General features: G+C 44.8%; 1 protein-coding gene across 1 annotated transcript; it reads right to left on the bottom strand.

The window, feature by feature from the left end:
- Positions 1-186: 186 nt before the first annotated feature.
- Positions 187-20,675, bottom strand: TNFRSF1A (TNF receptor superfamily member 1A). The gene is made up of 10 exons (XM_082279137.1): positions 20,526-20,675; positions 7,921-8,122; positions 7,466-7,594; positions 6,354-6,500; positions 4,369-4,450; positions 3,984-4,051; positions 3,648-3,770; positions 3,271-3,308; positions 2,345-2,498; positions 187-1,757 (listed from the first exon to the last, which is right to left on the bottom strand). Exons 1-10 carry the CDS (start codon positions 20,562-20,564, stop codon positions 1,456-1,458), a joined length of 1,284 nt encoding a protein of 427 aa, XP_082135263.1. The 5' UTR covers positions 20,565-20,675; the 3' UTR covers positions 187-1,455.
- Between the last annotated feature and the right edge of the window lie 2,290 nt (positions 20,676-22,965).

Below are 22,965 nucleotides of genomic sequence, written 5' to 3'. Positions count from 1 at the left end.
GTTAGCTTCTTGTGAGTTGGGGTCAGCTAAGTTCAACATACCAAAGTACATAAAACTTGGGTATTTTTTAAAAAAAATACATGAGACCACTAAGCCACCCACTCTTGCCACTTCTAGAAATTATTCCCCTTCCTCTGCCCCCAGCCACAGTCACAGAAAAGACGCTGATATGAGCAAAACCAGAACAGAGGTAAAAATACTCATTTTAATTCAGAACATTTAGTGTATTTACAACAGAAAGTTTCTCTCCGGTCAAGAGATTAGAGACTAAAAAAATTCATGTTACAAAAGTGTGGACAGCCTGCACCTCATGCAGGCTAATTGATTTTTTCTTTGTCTGGTCCACCCTGGGTAATTCCAATGAGAAAGTGATGGTGAGAGCCTGGAGATGGTACCGAATGGCTCTCACACCCAAGTAGCAATCACAGAATGCAGTCCAGGAAGTAGTGTGAAGTTATTCAACAGTTGCTAAAACATCTATACAGACACATACACAGTCCCATTTGCAGTTAGATTCATTGAATCATCCACAGGTAGATAAGCAGGCAGACACGAGCCTACTGACCTGTGTGCAAGCACAGATTTGCAGAGGCGCTCATGCTACCAGGTGCATAGGTACCACCTCACCCAGGCAGATGCACGCACTCCTTCCCACCCTGCACTTGGACAAACACACAGGCAGGTGTTTTGTTAATGCTAACTTACATGGTTTCTAGATACAGAAAAAATACTTGAGAAAAAGAGCACCAACCCTCTCATCTGACTCACTGGCTTGGAATCCTTACTCCTCTGGAAGCTGAGGGAAATGGTGTGGAAAGGATAATGTGTCTCACAGAGAGAACCACCACTTCTGAATCTCCAGGAGTCTTTTGCTACAGCAATATCTACTAGTTCCTACTAGTTAACACCGAGAGGGGGCAATCCTCTCCTGCTCCCAGAAATAGGCACATCCTCCCACCACTTCCTCTGAGTCTGATTTAGCAATCAAAAGGCTGCAATATGAGCCATTTCAACTGGCTGATCTCGCAGAAAAATAAATCCGCAAGAAGTGAGTGAGTACTTTAACATCTGAACAGTTGGCTTAACCAAATCACCCTACAAGTTTACCCACCACATGACGTGTGGAGCACCTGTTTCAGCAATAACTTGTCCATAGAAGCTGATCTGTGATCGAGTCACTCAGAGCTCCTGTTTGCATCTTGGTCAGAGTCCACACACCACTTCCTTTATGAGGTGCCTTCCCTCCTTGGGAAAGGAGGTGTTGCAGAGGTCTGCTGTGGCTTAAAGGTGTTGAACTGTATGGTGGTTGAGAAGCAAACCTCAGCCTTCCTCCAGCATAATCTGCTGTCCCCAACAAAACCAGCTGATGAGTGTTAGAAAGATGGGGAGATAAAGGAAAAGGAAGAGAGCTATGATCCCATCTTAACAGTCAAAGGCAGCTAAAGCACAAATATACTAAAGATGGTTGTGGAGGCTGCAAGTTTGAGGAGAGTTCTGGTTTAGTAAAGCCTCTTGAACAGCATCACTACAGCCACTGAGCTCCATCTGGTTGAGAACACAGCTGATGTGCTCCACAGTGGCAGCACGGCCCATCTGCAGTTTCCACAGTCTGAGCATTTCATACTGGGCGTCTCGCAAGCGCCGGTGCTCCAGCTCAATCCGCTCCAGGTCGTGGTCGCTCAGGCCCAGGCGCCGCACGAACTCCTTCCACCGAGACGGCGGCACATGATCCACCACAGTGTACAGAATAGCAGGGTCTGAGAAAAGAGAGGGAAAAGCGTGAGAACCAAGATTCTGCAGCCTCAAGTAGAATGTGAATAATCCAGGGCTGGAGGGTGCCTTGGGATCTTGCAGTGCCCCCTCTTGTAAAAGTCTTCTCCAGTTCTTCAGAGTAACCACACAGACTTGTGTGATGTCCAGACTTGCTCTTATCCCTCAGAATGTAATGGGAATGTTTCCATATGCTCTTGTATAAGGTTATGAGCAGAGTTAAGCACATATGCTTAGGGCCTTGATGCCATATATTCTTGAAAAAGAATGAATTATTGAAATTATTCTGGGTCACAACCCCAGAGGCATTAAGACTGACAGCATATCAACACATATGACAATCCATTTTGCTGGCAGGGAAAAGGGACAACAGAAAGGCCTTGCACAGGTATTTAGCATGTACAGCCTCACAGGCTCTGGCCATGCTTCTGCCTTTGTACTGTGCCATGTGTGAAGTACACACACAGGTCATGTGAATTGGGTACGGTCTGTGCAGCACACTCCGAGCTGCATCTGCATAATTAGGTTCTTGTTTGACTGGGGAAGGAGGGAAGGATGGGAGAGTTTCACTTACTGTCTGGAAGTTGTGTCTTTCTGGCAGGTCTGACACAGTCTGGTAACTCATGTGAACTTTGCAGCAGAGGTGCAGATGGGGTTGTGTTTACTGGCAATTGTGTTTCTTTCTGGGACTCAGGAAGGATGGAAATTTCATTTCTTTTTTCCCCATCCTGAAAGACACATGACATAGTTCAGAATCACCCACAGCAGCACAATACACCTATCTCCTGCAAGTAACCACTAGCTTTATATGCTAAAATTTATCTGAGATAGGTGGGGAGCGGGTGCTGAGATTTTAATTCTTCCTACATGCCTTGTTTCAGAAGAAGACACCAAACATTTCTTTCCAGCAGAACCCAAAGAGTTTAACTCTTTTTTGGCACCATAAAACAGCAGTCCAGAAAAAAATATTTCTTTACAAAAATCAAGTAAGGCTGGGACCCCAAATCACCACCATTCTAGAAGCTCCACATGCCACCTTTCCCATCAGCCACCTCTGTAAGGCTGTGGAAACCCCACCTCAGCTGCTGCCTGGGCCCTCTTATTTTGCAGAGTTACCTTGGACCTGAGAGAACGCTGTGAAGCAGCACTGAGAGGCTTGTGGAGTCAAGATCTGAAGTGAAGTAAAATTAATTAAATCCTCCAAGCTTGGGGTACACAGAGAGAAAAGTGGATAAAGGAGCAACTATTTGAACAAAATGCATCCAGAAAAAAAAAGCAAAAAGCCAGGAGTTTGAAAAGCATCCTCTAGAAGAGGGGAAGTAAAGTGTTACTGGCTCCACCCTCTACAGGAAAAGACTTCTGAGTTAAACAGCCCTATTACTCAGCTCACTTGCAAATACAAGGCCTGAAAATAGCCCATGGGGAAAAATATTACTCCAGATCCCAGGCTAACATATTTTAAAGTGTAAAATAAGCTCTTATACTCATCATCTTGCTCACCTCTGATACCAGCTCCTTGGTTGTCTGTGGCAAAGAAACTTCAAAGAAAGAAGAAAAAAGAAGGCAGAAATTACTTTCACTTCCTCTTGTCCCAGAGAAAACAGGAAAGCAGCTATTCACAATCCTGCCCTCAAAAATGTTTTACAGCAAAATACATGTCCCAGAAATAAGCTTACGTGCACTTCCAGTCACAGCTATGGGCCTGGATGCAGAACTGTAACAAGAGCCGTGGCTATTTAGCTCTTGTGCTACTCTGGCCTTGCAGCAGAGCAGAGTAAGGGGATCCTCCTTTTTCCCTCGCACGTGTGCACACACAAGAACACACAGGGAATGATGTCCATCCCAATCAGTATCACTGCACATGCTGCTATACTCACCACAGGAGTAGAAAGATGACACTATCCTCTTTTTCTGGACCAGCTTCCAGACTCTATGTGCAACACAGAGAATAGAGATAACTCCAAATACTGCAACAAGGATGCCAAGTACAAGGTTTCCATCTGGACAAAAGTAAGAGAGCAAATGCATGAGTGACTAAGAAGGGAGGAGGTAAGTGCTGGAGAAAGAACAGCAAGTGAAGATTTGCAAATGGTAGGGAGAAAAAGGATAATGGTTTGACAAAGTGGAAAATGTAACCCTTTACAAAAGGCATTAACAGAACAACAGCCCACAATGAAAAGATTCTGCTGCCCCTCAGTCTCCTGAGCACTCACCCAGCCCAGATGAAGTCGGTGAGGTAGTCACTGGGCTAGGACACAACAAGCATTCTTCTCCAGTGCAGCTGAAAGAGAAAATCAGAGAGGTGAACACACGTGCAATGAAACCCGAGCCATTTGCAACCATCCTAATTAACAGACAAGTCAAGATGGGCCTGCAAAGCAGAGCAATGCAGTGTGACCAGTGACTTTAGGTTCTTAGTGGGCTGATGCCACACAGAGGAGGTGGCAGAGGGGGTGACCTAAATGCCCCAGAAAGGCAATTAGAGTGCTGTAAAGTTATGTCTAGATAGAAAGAGTCGTGAGAAGAATTCCCTCACCCTGTGGAGCTCCTACTATCTCTCCTACTCAGTGGTGGGGCATACAGAGTAAAAAAGCTCACCTGTTGCAAGGCTTGCAAATGTTACTACGTGACAGGAAGAACTGAGGCTTACACCTGCAAACTGCATCTTTGTTCTTTGAACCTATAGAAAAAAAAAAAAACAAACAGAAACTGTTGCCATAATCTGGACAGGGAAGAAAAGAAAAGGAAAAAAAATCCACTCCAAGATGGATGAAAGATTATCCTTTTTTAAGCCTGGGAAACTGCTACTGAAGAAGAGGAAAAGGATTTGGTCTACATTTTAAAACTGAGTTGGGGGAGGATAAAAGTAATAAAAATAAGAGTGCCACTGTCCTGTACGTGAGCACCTGTGTAGAGGCTTGGAAAGGGACTATAATTACAGTGCAGCTGAAATTAGTCTAATGTGCAAAAAGCAGGAAAAGTCACTCAAGTTCAAGTATGACAGGAAGGGGAAACTACATTAGTCAGGCCAAGATGAGGGAGAAGTGGTCCCTGAACAGCTGGGACTGGTGGGGAAGTCAGTTTGGGGCAGGGAGAAATCACTTCAAGCCACGGGACACATAACCACTCTTCTGATGTTGTGAATGCAAGGGGTAAGAAACTAAAGAACTATTGCTTCTAAGCAAGTCACAGGAGAAAGCCTGACTAAAACAGGTGTGGGGAGGAGCAGGCAAGAAAAGTGATGGACGAACATCAAATGGCATGAGAGGAGGGGAAAACGTACTAGAACAAGGAGCTAAATTGTGTGGTGAGTGAGGGATGGGAATAAAACAGTTCTACATCAGCCAAGAGGGAAGGAAGCTGCTCAAAGACAGCGTACGATGATGACCCTTGAGGAGAGGCGTAAGTGTGGAAACTGTGACAAGATGATTGAGCACAGGAGGGAACACATTCACCAGTGAAACCACAAACCTCCCACTAGGCAGGGTAAGAGATAGGAAAGGGATCAGGAGCAGCATAGTTTGCAAAGAAGAGAGGATAGCTTTAAGACAAGGTAGGGTGTGGGAGCAGCTGGACTGGAAGCACTGGCCCGCTGGATGATTAAAGAACAATGACTAAATTAATTATAATTGTATCTTTTGTACAGATCATGACCAGCTGAATAAGATGTTCAGAGGGGAGGGGGTGTCCCTGGGCTGGAAGACCGCCACTAAGGAATGTATGTACGTGCCAACTGGAAGAGCAGTCGGCGTGTGAATGGGCACAGATGTAGGACATCTTGTTTGGCTGCACAGTTGGATCTGCCTGTGTGACCTTATAAAAGAGCTAATCAAGGAAATAAAGTTAGTTAGTGCTGCATCCAATACTGACTCATGCCTTCTCAGTCACCACAGTAGGGAATGTGGAAAGAAGACATTCAAGGGACATGGAAAGAATTAAGACTACAGACAGCAGTGTTTGTTTAAGATCTCTGATTCCTGACTGGAGATGAGGCATCTTGGGACAGCTAACAGAGGTACTTCTCCCAGACACCAGCATCATCCCAAGGTAGTGCCCATTGCCACTGGGTATAGTTCAGCATTACCTGAGCACCTCTTTGCTTTAAAACACTGCACAGAGCACTGTGGTGGTTCAGCAGCTGACAAGCAGTTCAACTGAGCACTGGGACCAGAGGTGTTTTCATCCATTGTACTCAAAGTGCTTCAAGCAGTTGGTAAGGGAAATACAGTGAGAATCAGGAGACAGACAAACAAGGAAGGCAAGGGGAAACCTGCTCTAGAGCATAAACAAAGACCTTGCTTCAGGACACACAAGGCAGAGGCACCAAAATTAAGTAGAAAGTAGCTCCTCACAACAGCCAAAACCAAGAAACTGGTCAAGGACAAAAGAAAGCAGCTATTATAGGAAACAGGGACTGATGCCAGAGCAGGCAAAAAATAGCAGCCTTTTTGGGGAAAGAGGGCAGACAAACCTAAGAGTTGTTCCAAAACTACCATCCTTTAAGTGCAAGGCACTGCAGATAATCAGAAAGTCTACCCTACTATAGTACATCTGTACTAGAGCCATATCCATGCCATACTCACAGCGGGTAATAATCCCATTGGCACATGAGCTGCAGTTCCTACACTGGAAGAATTCAGACTCAGAATCAGTCTGATACTGATTCTTCTGACAGCCACATACAGTATCTTGCTGTGGGGTGCAGGGCGTCTCAACTATCTGCTGGAGTTCTGTGGAAAGAAAGGAGAAATGATTACTTCAACCTCTTGCTTCACCTTCAACTGAGAGCACTGTTATGATGATAGGTATTTGTAGGAACCCAGAGTACCGAGAATATTTCTCTGCCTGTTTTTAAGGGTTCTTACCCCCCTGAACAACACTGCTTTAACCTCCAACCTTGGAAAAAATTACCAACGATCAGAGAAGAACTAGAAAATACAGTGGTGTGAATTAGGTGATAGACTACTATGTAAGATTGTCACAGGGTGAAAATTTAAGAGGTTTTGAGCTTCTCTTTGTAGTAAATAGATAAGAGTAAAAAATATCAAAATGGAGGATTGTTGTTTTTCTCTAAACCTTCTTCTCCTTCTTCTACTACTCCATGTTCTGTAGTAAAAGTAGTTTAGAATGACTGGATAGAGAATTCCTCAGTTCCTGCCCGTGTTACTGAATAATTGGTAGGAAAGTGAAAATAATATACTTTTTTAGTAACCATTGGTTAAATTATCTTTAAAAGGCTGTGTAAATCTTGATAAAGAGAGACTTCACTCCTGCTTTCTGTGCTCTATGCTGTACCTGGGTCACACTAGTGGCTCTGTTCCTCTGATAAGACTTAATAAACAACTATCCAGCAGCATTGAAACTCCAGGAAAAGTCTTAGTTTATCTTTGAAACGCCTTGCAAGGACTTTTAGAAAATTCTCTCCCATCAGGAGGGATTTGATTTATGGCACGGTTCAGTGTCAGGTATTGTTATCCCCTAAATTTCACAGAAAAAGGCCAAAAAGGCCCACAAACTGTATCTCAGACTGTATTAATTTGGTAACCTTTATTCCTGCTGTCCCCAATTCACTGCCACATGCTGTCTTACCCATTCAATTGCTTACTTTTCCAAGCTTCCTCACTCATCTTGCCATCCCCCCAGTCCCCATCCACCACCACTTTCCTCAGATCCTGCAGATCTGACAGTAACTCACCTGTCCGGCAGTGTGTGCACCGGAAGCATTTAGACATGGTGTTATCAACAGCTGTGAATGTGCCATCAGCACATGGAAGACAGACAGTTGCCTGGTCAGGTCGATCACAGTCTTTTGCCTTGTAGGTACCTGCAAGAAAATCACTTAACAGAGCTCTGGCAGGAAGGCAAATGCGTTGTGTTAGGGAAGACAGGAGTCACCAGTTCCTCAAAGAAACCCTGGAGTTGGTAGCATAAGGACCAAGTATGCTTCCTCTCACCAGTGTGAACAACACTGACCCGTAAGAAGAGAATAAGGAATAGGAATAAATAAAAGGAATAATAATTTAGTTGGGTAGGAATAGGTACCAAGCAAAGAGAGAGCTGATTAGCCATAGGAAAGAGACAGTTTGAGGGTGCAGGACAGGGAAACGACTGCAGGGTGAAAGTCACTCCTACTGTATTTATTTTGTGTACCTGCATGACACCGCATGCAGCAGTGGGTCTTTCTGGGGTGTAGGTATTGTCCCACTTGACAGTGCATCTGTTTCTTTTCTCTCCTCAAGGGGTTAGAGGGGTCTCTTCTATCCAAAGCTACCCGAGGGGCTTGCAGTGTATATGGCACTGGAGTTATTTCTATAGATTCCTTTGTCAACATGCAGACAAATATCAGAATAACCTGTAAATAGAGAGGGAGAGGAGAGGAACAAGGTGAGAAAACATTATACCCCCCTGCAGACTGCACCTCTGACTTCAGCACTTAGAATTACATCAAACCATAACAATGAGTTCAGTTTACTTGGATAATTCTGTTACTGGAACCCTCCACTGACAAATGTGTGCGGGGAGATTATTAAAATATATAAAATAAACCCCAACAACCCAGTGCCTGCCATCTGTGATATTAATATGCCTTTCAATGGCCTCTATGGCAAATTGGTTGTATATAAAACAAATATTTTTCATTATGTGCAGTTTATACATGGAATGCCTTGAAAATGCTTCAGCTTGCATAAAAGTTACACAAGAGCAAAGAAATGTTTTTATTAAGGAAGGCAGTCCTTAATAAAATGCCCATGTAGAAACAGATCCACAGGGAAGAATGCCTCCAGTACTTGCAGTTCCACTGAATAAATACACAAGATGGGAAGTTTGGAATAAGATGGCAAAGGAGGATATCACTGTCAGCAAAGTATAGGAAATTTTCCAAGCCAGACCTAGAGCAAGCCCGACTTAGAAACATGGGAAACTTAGGTTTTTGACTTATCCCCATGTCAAATGTACATTCTTCCTCTTAAACTGCAGCTGTTAACAATAAGCCCGTACAGTCCAACACAAAAATGTGCAGTTTCTTCTTTAATTCCTTTATGATTTGATTTTTATTTTTTTCATTTGAAAATTACTGTTGTCATGCCAATCTTAACAGAAATATTAAGACTGGCATGACTGCCACATGACTGCAAGAGAGTGTGGCTTTGTCCACCCCCACACACATAAACAAAGGGTTAAAGAACAGCCTGTACAAATAATGAAGGATGCCTGGACACTGCTTTCAGGACACTATTCCCAGCAGTGAAATTGAGAAATACACTGTTTATTTAATGGCCCAAAGGTCTCCACTCTGGTAAGACCACAGCATAAATGACTCATCAGCAAAAGATCCTGCACCAGAAGGATGGTAACATATTGATTGAGATTGCAGCATATCACAAACATGACTCCTTTGCCTGTTGGCCCAACAGAAAAACAAACCCTGGGCATATATTTCAAACATGCATTCAGACAAGGAAAAAACATACAACAACAAAATGGTTAAAAAAACCAACAACAACAACAAAACAAAACCAGCTAAAAACTGGGCCCAAGATTTATGAAACCTGAAATCAGCAAGTTTCTACAGTAAAGATCCATCCCATACCAACTGATGACTCCTGAAGAATATGAAAGATTTGTCCAAAACCTAGTTTATAGTACCATGAAGAACTATAGTTGATGCCTTCTCCTGGTCTTAAAATCAAGAATCAAACACGGTTAGAAGGAAAAAAGAGATTTCACCTCAGTATTTATTTTAAGGATCCTTAGGTACACTACATCCAGGTGGAATGCACCTCAATGCAAACTGCAATGCCCCCCACCCTCACCCCCAAAAGATCGGGTATAACATTATAGGTTTTACTAGTTAGCATATCTATCAAAGATTCCCCAGTGAGAGGCTCGAGTGAGCCCCCCTCCCCAAGGAACCTTTCCCTGGATGGTTCTATCTCAGTTTGCAGAATGTGTTCTGGAGAGGACCTTGGGGTCTGGGGCATTCTGATCTCTAACTACAGATGGAGTCTAAGAATGTAGGCAAAAAGCACTAAGAATACAAAAGCTATAAAAAGGTCTATAAAAAGGGTATAAAAGAAAAGGCAAAAAATCATCATGGCATCATAGTAGCACAATGAGTTCTTCAACCCTGCATCTCTATCATCCCCTTTGCACACAACTGATCCTGGCCAGACCATCTGGACATATGTGTGTTGATGCTTCTGAGTCTGTTACAGATGTACCAATGTACTCTATGCGTCAGATCTTGGGAATGATGAAAATTAACAAATTCTTTTTGAATATAAGCACCACCCCCCCCAAGATAATCTCACACAAAGTTTTACCACACTACCTTCCCTTTAATTGTACTGTTTTCCCACCTTGTTTTTTTGAAAGTGGTAAGATGCCCAGCAGTACAGGCACAGCTTCAGACAGAGTTCCTTTTTTTTTTTTTTTTCTTTTTCAGCTAGAAGAGTTATAGCAAAAGCAAAGTAAACCAATAAGGGTAAACCACAATGCTGATACCAATTTTGTGGTAGCAAGCTTAACAAAAGATAACACAAAATGAGATGGCTATGACAGCCCCACACTGTCCTGTTTCTCTTTCAGAATTAAAGCCTTGGGGGAGAAAGGTACATACATAAAAGCAACTTAAAACCTCAAGAAAGATGGAGTTTGCAACTCTGACAAAGCTAAAACATCATTTTTCCAAGAGCTCTGACATATTCAATAGACCAGATGCTAAAATGGTGAACAGGAATAAAGAGAACCACATATGTGAATAGCTAGCATTTCAGACCTAATGAGTTGACCACAGGATAATTGAAAGCATTCCAACAACTCCTAAATGAAACTGAAAATGGTTTCAGCAGCTGACAGTCTTACAAGATTTATTGCTTGCAGGAAAATGGGTAAAAGATCCTTCACACAGACGGTCTGACACACAGTAACAATAAAACTATCTAGTTTCTAGATTCTCTAGCTAGTGATTAATCCCCTGATACGAGAATATATACAGTCAGCCCGTAAATCACACAAGTCAGCAATAGAAAGAAGATGAAAGCATCTAAGATTAAGCCAAAAATACAGAGAAAATTGGTCAGATACACCTTCAAAGCCAAAAAACAACAAAGTGTTTTCAATTTTTCAGATTGAAGAAGGGGCAGTCAATAACTAACTCATGTAAGCACAAGTTAACTATTGGGAGACAGCAAATGTTAGTTCAGACAGCAGATGTTAATTACAAAGCCTGAGAAGCCGAATTCACCCTAATCTTGTCAAGATAGAGGGGACAAGGATCATCTCAGAGACCGCTGAATCATTCCTCAAAGGACTACGCATGCCCAGGGAGAAAGGTGAAAAGTTCATTGGGAGGATGACTGCTGGTCTTCATCAGAAAGAGCCCCGAGGAAGAGGAGAGGTCTTCTTCAGTGCGACCACCAGGACACACAGCGCATGCGTGGCCCATATGCTAATGACTTCTGATAAATAATTTGTATAACCACACCTGTCCCAAGGAATGTGATGAATATTCATAATTTAACCCTTAATACTGTGTTGTAGAGAGCACCAGGTGTGTGTGTTTGGAGGAGCGATCCCCACACACTCGGCACGCCGAATAAAGCAAATACCCACTTCTCTGACTCTGAAGTGTCACCTGGCCCGGTTGAGGCGTGATTCAAGATTAAGTGAAAGCATGTCTGCAAGTGTAATCAAACCAGAGTAATGTGTTATTACTGATCATAATCTGAGGAACAGTCACAGGCCACAAGTGACTCACAAACCAATGACGTGGCCATCCAGCAGAATTATTCACATGGTGGAAAAAAAAAAACCACCACCATCTTAAGCAGCTCCCCATGCCATTCAGCAATACACTGATTTATACCAATGAACAACTTCATCAAATTCAGATAATACATGAAATTAGAATAGCCTGTTCTGTTTCAGTTGGAAGGCACCTACAGTGGTCATCTGGTCCAACTGCCTGACCACTTCAGGGTGGACCAAAAGTCAAAGCCTGTTGTTAAAGGCACTGTCAAATGCCTCTTTGTCTTAGGTTAAGATGTAAGATACAACCAGAAGTATGTATTCTATCACCCTCTGTTAAAACCAGGTGGGGCAGTGCTCCTTATCTCTTCCATGACACATCCCTGATAACTCCCTCCGAAGAGGTATCTTCTGTTAATGGGCCATCCAGCCTCACTGCCTGAACTCACAGAATTACATCATCCCATCGTGAGATGCTCTGCCCAGGGGGAGGAACCAAGCATTCCTACCTGGATATAATCTGAGGTTTGGAACACCACAGTCAGCCCTTACCAACTGGTAAGGAGGACAGGAGCTACACAGCCACCACTGGACCTTCAGAGGAAGACCAGACCCTTCTACAGGATCACTGCTTCAACAGGACCACATCTCTCACTTCAGGAGGACTGCAGCCACCATCTAATCAGACTGCTACCACCACCCTGCCCGACAGGGTGTCAGGTTGTATCCTGACTGTCAGTGTTTCTGTACTACTGCATTTATTTTTAATTTTCCTATCAAATTGTAGTTCTGATTTTGAATCTCTCGCTGGTTTGCTTTCAAACTAGTACACTCTTAAACACTGGTGGCTTGGGGCACTGACGCCTCTCTAGGAAGCCTGTCTACTGTCTGACCACCCTCTTGGTAAAGAAATGCTTTCTAGTGCCCAGTCGGAACCTCTCCTGGCTCAGCTTTGAACTACTGCCATGTGTACTAACACTGGATCCCAGGGAGAAGGAAACAGCACCTCCTCCCCTTGCCCTCTTCATGGAGCTGTATAGAGCAAAGGTCACCCCTCAGCCTTCATCTTTCCAAACTACACAAGCCCAGAGTCCTCAGCAGCTGTCATGCTCACAGGACATGCTCCTGTGAGGCACAGGGCATAACAGCCCTCCCACCAACTTTGCTGCTGTTGGAAATTTTGTTTTATTTAGAAGTAGCTAAGTGCTTGTTCTACATAAGTAGAGAACTGTTAGGCTGCAAGCTGAACTCTATCTGAACCATGTGGCTGTGAAGAGTAAAACAAAGATGGATGAAACTTGAAGATACAAATCTGAACATTAATAACAGAATAGACAAAGCTGTAGCTTAAACATTACTTAAAAATTAATAGCTAGAGTGGACAGCCCATAACTCACATTGTATGAACTGTAACAACCATATTACAACATGGACCATGGAACTGACCAAAATCCCCAGCAAAACCAACCTAAGAGGATGTGAAGGTGACCACATGGCAACTACCTGATAGTGAAACAGTGACCCAATGAAGAGTGAGAAAACCCCACAACCTAATAATGCTTTTGGTCCAGACTGTCACCTGAGGGATAGGAGTTTAGATCATAAAGGTATAATTACCCAGGGATTTCTTTGTTGGGAGTCCCTCTTTTGAGGCATCTGAGTTGAGCTACAGGTAACACGCTCGATTTGTGCCAATAAATCTGTCTGATGGAGATGAGAACCTGATTTCAGAAATTTCTTCAGCAGTTTCCCTTCAAGGACCTTCAAATCATTAAATTGTGAGGCTCCGAACTGCTCGCAGCACTCCAGGTGAGGCCACACCAATGCTGAGCACAGCAGATGATCCTCCCTTCTGACCAGCTGGTGATGCTGTTTGATGCACCCCAGTACAGGGTTTTTGCCCTCTGGGCTGCCTGGGCACACCCTGCTGCCTCCCACTGAGCTGCTGCCCACCAGCACCCCCAGGGCCCTCCCTGCAGGGCACCCTCCAGACACTCCTCTCAGAGTTTATATTTGTGCCTGGTGGTAACTGTCCCCAGGTGCAGGATCCAGCATTTGGACTTGTTCAATTTCATTCCACTAGTCATTGCTCAATGCTCAAATTTATCTAGAATAAGTACATTGAACAGAACTAGCCCTAGAATTGAGCCCCGAGGAACACCGCTGGTGATCAGTCGCCAGCCAGATTTAGCTGTTTACCAAGCACTGAAGCCTCAAGTTGTTGGTAAGAGCTTGCCAAGGCAAAGTTTAGAGGTCTTCTGCAAGTGAAATAAGTTGATTTTCCATTGTTAGATGTACAACACACTCCTCTTGCCAGTATAAAAAACCAGCACCCACTAAACAGCTTCATAGAAAAGTGGACAATGTGTATTACCTAAGCCAAGTGCTAATTCAAACCACACACACAATGCACACCACTGATTCATATTTCAGAGAGCAGGGACTACCCAGGAAAACAGAGTCAGCAGAAACTCTAGGGTTTACTTCTTAACCTGTTGCAGGAATAACCAGAATATAGCATTATGCTGCTTCCTTGAAACATTCCACCTCTGCGGGTGACAGCTGTGTTCCCCGCACATTCTCCTCACACGTAAGGTGACCCTAGTTCCTTCCCATGTCTCACGCCAGCACCTACTGCCCAACACCTACAGTGAAAAAAGGCACAGCACAAGCCCAAAAACTCTTCTGGGCAAAGTTTTGACAGCTGAGACAGGAGTTAGGAGCCTTTCCACAACTTTCACACTGAAATATTCTTGAATTACTGCCACCACTACAATTTACACCCTTGCTGCTGCTTCTGCCTCACCAGGCCATGCACAGAGAACTACAAGTGAGGTGATACCCCACAGAGTAAAGCAAAGAAAGAAAGGAAGGGCAAAGATAAAAGTGAAGAACACAGCAAGATGCCAGAAAGATGGGTGGGACGGTGGAAATAAGGGACAGTTGAGAGCAGTGTTCTCAGGACAGGGATACTTAAGACACAGTACCTGAAACAGAGGGACTGCACAGGGAAGTGCAGCTTATCAGGGCTACCACGAGGTTCCCAGACCTCACGAGGCTAGGAAATACCAAATTACTCAGCATGAAGGGCTTCAGCTCTGCTGCAACCTGCCAGGCTCCTTGCCTGCAGGGAGAAGGGTGGAGGGAGCAGGTATAGTGACACACAGGTTGTGATACCATGATGATTTTTTGCCTTTTCTTTTATACCCCTTTTAACCTTTTTATAACTTCTGTATTCTTAGTGCTTTTTCCCTACATTTTTAAACTTGTTTGTCAAGCTGAGAGACTAAACATTTTAGAAGCTTCGTAGTTAGGGATCAGTGTGCCCCAGACCCCAAGGTCCTCTCCAGAACACATTCTGTAAACTGAGATAGAACCATCCAGGGGAAGGTTCCTTGGGGAGGGGGCCTCTCTCATTGGGGAATCTTTGATAGATATGCTAATTAGTAAAACCTATAATGTTATACCCAGATCTTTTGGGGGTGTGCATTGCAGTGTGCATGGAGGTGCATTCAACCTGGATGTAATGCACCTAAGGATCCTTAAAATAAATACTGAGGTAAAATCCCTTTTCCCCTACAAACCGTGTTTGATTCTTGATTTTAAGACCAGGAAAAGAAATCAGTAGGACAGTATGATGGGAAAGAAGGGATGGAGAGGCTTGTGCTGGGAGCAACAGTTGCCTCTTCTAGAAAGTCAGTGGATGCCTAGAGGTGGACCAAGGCCAGTCACAGAAAACACACTGAGTGGGAAGGATGGGGATTAGACGGTAAGAAATTACTCCTGCCCACACACAGCATCTTGAGACCCCACACCTGTTCACATGAACTAATAGGTATAGCAGGATGTTCTGCCTAAGTGGGAGTAAACAGCTCAAGCTTTACTCTGTCAGAAGAAGTTACAGTGGTAGATGGAAAAGAGGGTGTCATGCTGCTTTTGGTATTGAAGAATGTGGAGATCAGCCAGACTCATCAATCCCAAACATTCTGAGGATGTGAAAAACAATGTTTCCTGAAAGAAACTGGCACTAGTGAGTATGTGATAAAGTTCCTGATTAAGGAACCAACAAATTATAGCATTGATAACTTTTCTAAAGCTGCTGATCTGATATGGCTAGCCTAGAAACATATGACTGACAGCCCAGTCACATATTTTACCAGCAGGCACTCCTAATACACCCCTTCTAGAAGTGTGTGTGGAAAACTCCTCTCCTGAGTGGGGATGCCCCTCTAAGTCACTCCTCAAGGCTGAGCTAAAGAGATTTGCCCACAGTTGTTGGTATGGGTGAGTAATACCAGTCTCTACACAATATTATTTTGCAATATTTAATACTGTTCATTCAATATTGCTTGAAAAAATAGTACACTATACTAATAGTTATAACTATTGTGTTATAAATGTGAATGAAGTCTTTTAGTCTCAGCATTATCATTGTCAATGAAATAAATATTTTATTCATATAAATATATTTAGTTTGTCATCCTTAATCCTCAGGGACCAAGTTGCACAATGGATTCCGTTACAATAACGTAATCAAGCGCTTCGCTCATAAAAGACTTTCATTTTGCAAATTCCATTTTTAAACTAATTAACTACCTGCAAATAAGAGGCATTATGAGTTATTAGAGTGTCTCAAAATATTTCTTAATTGAACGTTACCTTGGCTTAAGAATCCAGCATGATACACACCCAATGCACAAGTATTCTACATATGAGTCATCTGTTAGCATTTTTGATGAGTCATAGAAAAATTAGTCAGCTTGGCGGCTTGGACAAAAAACCAATATCCTTCTCAGACTAATGAGCTGCTAAAGAAATCAGGGTGCAGGATTTAGCCTTATCTTCTTTGTCTGGTTCAGCCATTTCCAAAAGCTCTTTGACGTTTACATTTGTTTTAGTTTGCTATACAAAAATGAAAGGGAAACCAGAACTTCTGCTTTACACATTGAGAAACAAGAACCACTATTATAAATAATCCTCCATTTTATGAAGATCAGATGAAGGAATACTGTATTTAAGGCCTTGTCTAAAATCAGAAGACTGGTAATAGCTTTGATACAATGAAGAAAGGCCTTAGAAATCTTAACTTAAAAACCAAGAAATTGTGATTATCTATAAAGATCATGGACTTCACACCATGAAATATCATATAGATACAGTATGTAAAGTTAGAAGGTCTTATTTCATATTAGTACAGATAAAGAAAATAATGGAGAAGTCAGTAGGTAATAACAACCATAAGAAAATTTCTTTGGAATTTTTCCCTCAGAGCACAATGTGGTGAACACTGCATCAGAGTTCTGAGTTCACTGACCCTCGACACTCCAGTACTTTGCCTGCCTGTGTCCAGGGCTGAGTTTGACTGCGCTGCTGTACAGCCTCACATCAGAGTGCTGATGGAGCAGGAGCCGTGGGAAGGCTCAGTGGGGTCCTTACTTTTCCATCCTGAAAATGATTTTCAGCTGGGCACAAGCCCTCGGCCCCTGCCCACACTGTGCCACAGACCTGCTCATGCCCCTTGTCAGTGACTCACTAGGTGAATTTTTAAGTCAGGTAATTGTCAAATGCCGAGTTCTACTCACTGGAACAGATACATTCCTGTTTGTTTTAACAGAGAAATGTAGTGACATTGCTTTGACATGTACTTTCCACTGTCAGGTTCCTAAAACTGTTAACACAAAGATAGGTGCTACCAAAGAAAGCACTCAGCTACCCAGGGATTACGAAAGAGAACACAAGGCATCTGCCCCAAATACAAACAGAGTTTCTTTGTGATGACTAAAGAAAATGGGTAAGGAAGAGCAAAATGACAACACTGGGTTCACCACAAATAATACTGCTGATGCAGTATTATTAAGTATGGATTACTTAATGAAAAGGGAAAGGCATCCAAATTGACAGTACTGGTTACTTGTGAGAAGAAAAATGACCACATAATTGTACTTAGCACAGACCCTAATATAAATGTTTCATTTGGCTAGAAGCAGGAATTAAAATTAGATTATTAAGCTGTAAAAGTTCAATTAATCTGATTGGTGAAAACAATCAGAAATGCAACCAAATGCTATGAATTATTAGGAAAGGATTTGAGAACAAAACCAAGTGTTGTTATGACAATATATAAAGGATTGAATCTGGACTGTAGTCCTGGTCCCCAATCTTGAGAATATAAATTAACCCAGATATAATAGAAAGAAAAGTAAAAAAGACCATCATTGGTACAGACTGGCTGCCATAAAGTGAATGATAAAAAATGCTGGTCTATAAAAGAGAAACCTGAGCCAAGGATACTGTAGCAGGCTCAAAGTCATGAATGCCAAAGAGAAGGTGAACTGGGATGACTGTTCTCTGTCTCCTCCAATACAAGAACTAAGAGGCATCACATAAGACAAGCAGGAGACAGGTTCAAAACAAATATAGGAAGGTACTTCTGTAGCAAACAAATAGCTGAGGTACGGGACTCCCTGAGAGAGTGTGGGCTCTGCCAGAAACCTGCCCTGGTTCCAAAACTGATCATCACACCCACCAGCAGAAGGAAAAACCCACACTCATGTGTCTGAAATATGAAGAAGCCATTTCATTTCACATTCCTACAGTCCCAGACCCCTGGAAGCCAGGAAAGTATTCTTATTTTTTGTTGCTGTACACTCGCTCTGCTCCAAAACCCTTGGCAGATGTTCCTGGTCACTACTGGAAACAGGCTGGTGGCCCAACAGTTCCTTCTTACAATGCACTTGGTGGCCTGGTTTTCAATTTTTATATAACATAGCTTCTAACTTCAAAATGGCAATTTCTCCCTTTACTTTGAAAAGAAATCAGTGCCAGAAGAACCCTTATGGCTATTCTTTTTTCTTCATAAAACTGAACTTTCTTTAATAAATGAAACTTCCATTATATATATATATATTTTTTTTTTTTTTTAATGTGACAGAAAACACACTGGCCTCAGTGAAGACAGATGCCATTTTGTCTACTGTAAAAGTTAGGAGTGCATGGGGAAAACAACGAGGACCTAAAAGTGAGTTAAAGGACAGGCAGAAAGAGTGAATGCATGGAATCAGGCTACAGGAAATTCTGAAGAATCGCAGGAAGCATACAAGAATCAGAAGAGTAGAAGGGAGGCATCAGGGGGTCAAGAAACACAATGAGGGCAAACAGAGAATGATATGCCAAGTAAATGACATGGAAGGGAATGGAAGGGCATGCAACAGACCTGAAAAACTCTGAAAAATAATTTTGAAAAAAAAGAGTATTATTTTATTGAAAATATAAACATCTGTAGGGAGTACAGTGTTATTGAGAACTTGAAATGACATGCAAACAGGAGGGGGAAAACATGTTCAAAAAGAAATCCCACTGAAAGACACTTCCTCCAGTATCTTACTTAACTAAAGATAATATAATGAATTTGGGGAATCCAATAGGTTTTTCTTTTTTTGCCAATAGAATGAGTAACATCACATATAGTATCTGATTTACACCGAAATGTGTGCACCTCTATTCTTAAGACAGAAATACACTTTTCAGGTTTGGTAACTGCTTTGAAGTCTATCCATAAGTCAACAGTTTATGTATCCTGCCTAGGTCCCAAGATGGTAAGTGATCCACAGCTAGAGTCAAGGTGCTCCTGCTCCTCAGTTTTAGTTGTGTTGTCCTGCCATTGCTAACTTTAAGTCTATTACCTGGTTTCCAAACTTTTCAAGCAATAAAAAACCCCAATACCAAACCCAAACCCTGCTGGAAGAAGGCAACCTTTCTGACCACAAATTAACAACTAACCCAACATTACAAGTGCACTGCAGCCAAGTGCAAGTGTGTATTACTAGGATGCTCAGGTATTTAGGGATAAACAGTTTGACCTTGTAACCTCAGAATTTATAGCCATGTCATGATGTTGAGTGACACCACCCCACTGTCACAGCTTTATCACACATCTGCTGATACTAGATAGCCATTCACGTCTGGCAATCACGTTATTCACAAAACTCTCCGACTTCTTTTACAACTTTTTACCCGCAAAATCAAAACGGGCATCTTAAAAGTCTTGCCCTAAGACGCCCGGGGAGGCTAAAGAAGATCTACCGGCAAAGCTGAACTTACTTTTATACAAATCCCGTGGTTTGGGGCGTAGCTACAGCCCACTAATCTCTGTTTAAACGCCCGCAGAGTGGCATTTGCGTGCGGCCGGCTGCACAGCAAAGCGGGGGCGGCTCATCCCCGGCCCCCGCACGGCGGCGGCGGGAGCGGAGCGGCCCCGATTCCAGCCCGGGAGGCCCCGATTCCAGCCCGGGCGGCCCCGATTCCAGCCCGGGCGGCCCCGATTCCAGCCCGGGCGGCTCCGATTCCAGCCCGGGCGGCTCCGATTCCAGCCCGGGCGGCTCGGTGTCCCCGGCCAGCCCCGGCGCCCGGACCACCCCGCGCGTTAACGGCCGCGCCGCGGGCTTCAGGGAATCCACCGCCGTTCCTGTAAGCCCAGACGCCTTTTCCCTGAGTCAGGGATAAACCCCGGAAACGGCGCCGGCGAACTCGGTGCCCAGCGGTGGCCAGGAGCGGAGGGAGGCAGGCGGCGAGCACGGCGGTGCCGCTGCTCGGCTGCCCCGCGGGCGCCCGGCGGATGGCGCAGCTCGGCTGCCCGACCCGCTCCCGCCGCTCCGGCACCAGCCTCCCCTGCGACGACGACCGCCCGCCTCGCCCTCCCGCAGACTCCCCGAGCCCTCCCCCGCCGCTGGCCGCCCCGGCATGGGGCTGCCGAGAGGGGAGCCCCAGCCCCTCGGAGAGGGCGAGCAGAAAGCGGGGTGTCCGCAGCCAGGCTGCGATCGGGAGCCCGACGGCGCCCAGGAGGGTGGAAGAGAGCCCGGGCCCGAAAGCTCGACGGCGGACACCGCTCTGCGGACCCGCAGCGGGCTGCAGATCCGCGGGACCGGAGCTGTCGCCGGGCGAGGCGGTGTCCCGCCGGCGCACGGCTCCGCTCCGTCGGGAGCGGCGAAGTCCCCGCCGTGACTTACCGTCCCCAGCGAGGTGCGGGGCAGCGCCGGGCCGCGCATGGCTCCGCGGCCCGCTACATCCCCATGGCAGGGTCCGCCACGTCCAGAGGACGCCGCCCCAGCCCTACCCAGCGCCGGCCGGAGCAGCGCGCAGAGTGACTACCCCGTCTCCAACTTCCTGGCAGCGGCAGCAGGAAAGAGAGCGGCGAGCGGGAGGCGGCCCGGAGCCGCGCCGCACTCGGCCCGCCCTCCGCCGCGCTCGGACCGGTGTCGGTAGTATTCCTTAAAGGTCCTGATGGACAAGCTGAAGAAAAGCAACGGATGGTGCATCGAGTGGCTAAAGCTGCTAGAACCGCACGGGAAAAGTCAGAGGAGGTCCACTGAAATCTTAAAAGTTCCTTGACGCAGGAGTGTTTCACCCTTCAGCTGCACTTTCCATGCGAAACTTAACCATGTACTTGTAAGAAAAAGACTTCTTGCATCTTAACTGCCTTAATTTTAAAGAAAGGCATTTTTCAGCCACGATCCGCATTTCTAGAGTCTATATGACCTTCCTGTAGTTTTTAATTTAAAACACACATTTTCCTGTATGCTCCAATGAACCACCTGTACAGATAGTGCAAATACAAGCAAAGCCAACGTGACATTCTGTGTAAGCCCTGCTTCATTTAATATATCCTCTTAGCATGTTTGAAAAACAAAAACACAGCTAGGAATAAGTGACTAAATGATAAAGGAATCCCCTTCATTTGTTGCCCATTAAGACTTCCCCTTGGTTTCTGCAATTGTCTCTATACTCCAGACAAAGACATTAAATCAAGTTACTAAACATTGTTTTGGAAGAATCTGCCCATTTTAGTACAAAATGGGTACAACTCACTCCGTGGACTGCCTGAATTACTGCGGAGAAATCCAAGCACCACCACAGACTGTTCCTCCTATGGAGTTGCTTACCTGCTGTGTGGAAGCCAACGATGGCACATGCACAGGAGAAAACAAGGAGGACACTTTTTCCACACTTTGGCTTGGAATAGCTCTGACTTTCCAGATGCAAGTCCCGGGAGGGAAGGAAATAGCAGAATAACCTGCTATCAGATTGCAGCCATCTCCAGGGATAGAGGTGGAAAAGATTTTGTCCCGTTCATTTCCTTGCCCCAAATGAGGACAATACAAAATTAGTCCCTAAAGGGAAAATTCTGGCACACAATCTGTGAAGAAGGAAATAATGTTTTTAATGGGCTATTTCAGGTTTAGCACATGCTGTTGTGTGAGTGGATGAGGCACATCATATAATCTTCATGGTGTTTCAGCCTTCAAAAAAAAAAAAAAAGAAAAGAAAAAAAAATTTCTCTAGAACCACACAAATGTCAGGGAAATCCCTGTGAATCTTCACATTTGACTCCTCCCAAGCTTGGGGAGGAAGACCTCACAGCCCACTGCACATTTGACATTTACACCAATGTCAAACGCATCAATGCACATCCACTTCCCAGCTTTGACCAGAACTCCAGGTCCAGGCCTCTCTCCATGCCTGCCACCTCCCTGCAGCCTGCCAGGTCTCCAGCACTTCCTGAGGTCCTCTGGCTACAGGCTAAGGCCCGGAGGGACTGAGCCCACCTTCCTGTCACACAATCAGTGGCTTGCAGCTCGTCTGACAGCCCAGCCACTTTACTCCCAGGCTGCAGAGCTGTATCAGGTTTGCATAACCAGGTTTTGGTAGTGGTGGTGCTACAGGGGTGGCTTCTGTGACAAACTGCCAGAAGCTTCTCACATGTCTGACAGAGCCAATGCCAGGTGGTTCCAAGATGGACACACTGCTGATCAAGGCCAAGCCGACCAGAAATGGTGGCAATGCCTCTGTGATAACATATTTAAGAAGGAAATTAAAAAGTTATTGGCCAGATGTAATTGCAGCCAGAGAAGAGCAGAGTGAGAATATGTAAGAGGAACAACTCTGCAGACACCAAGGTCAGTGGAGAAGAAGGGGGAGGAGGTGCTCCAGGCACCAGAGCTGAGATTCCCCTGCAGTCATCATGAAGACCATGGTGAAGCAGGTTATCCCCCTGTAGCCCACAGAGGTCCATAGGGATGCAGAGATCCACTTGTAACCCATGGAGGAGCCCCATGCTGCAGCCGGTGGATGCCTGAAAGACGGCTTTGACTCCACGGGAAACCTGTGCTGGAACAGGCTCCTCCCAGAGACCTGCAGACCCATGGAGAGAGGAGCCCGCACTGGAACAGGTTCCCTGGGAGGACTTGTAACCCTGTGGGGGACCCACGCTGGCTGGAGCAGGCTGTTCCTGAAGGACTGCACCCCGTGGAAGAGGGAGTCATGTTGGAGCAGTTATGAAGACCTGTTGCCCGTGGTAAAGAGTCACATTGGAGAAGTCCGTGGGAGGGACCTGCTGGAGCAGGGGAAGGACTCCCCTCTCTCCCTGAGCAGTGGCAAAAACAACGTGGG

This window comes from Coloeus monedula, assembly GCF_965178545.1.
Source record: "Coloeus monedula genome assembly, chromosome: 3".
In the NCBI taxonomy this organism is placed as follows: domain Eukaryota; kingdom Metazoa; phylum Chordata; class Aves; order Passeriformes; family Corvidae; genus Coloeus; species Coloeus monedula.
This window is presented reverse-complemented; position numbering and strand designations above follow the sequence as displayed.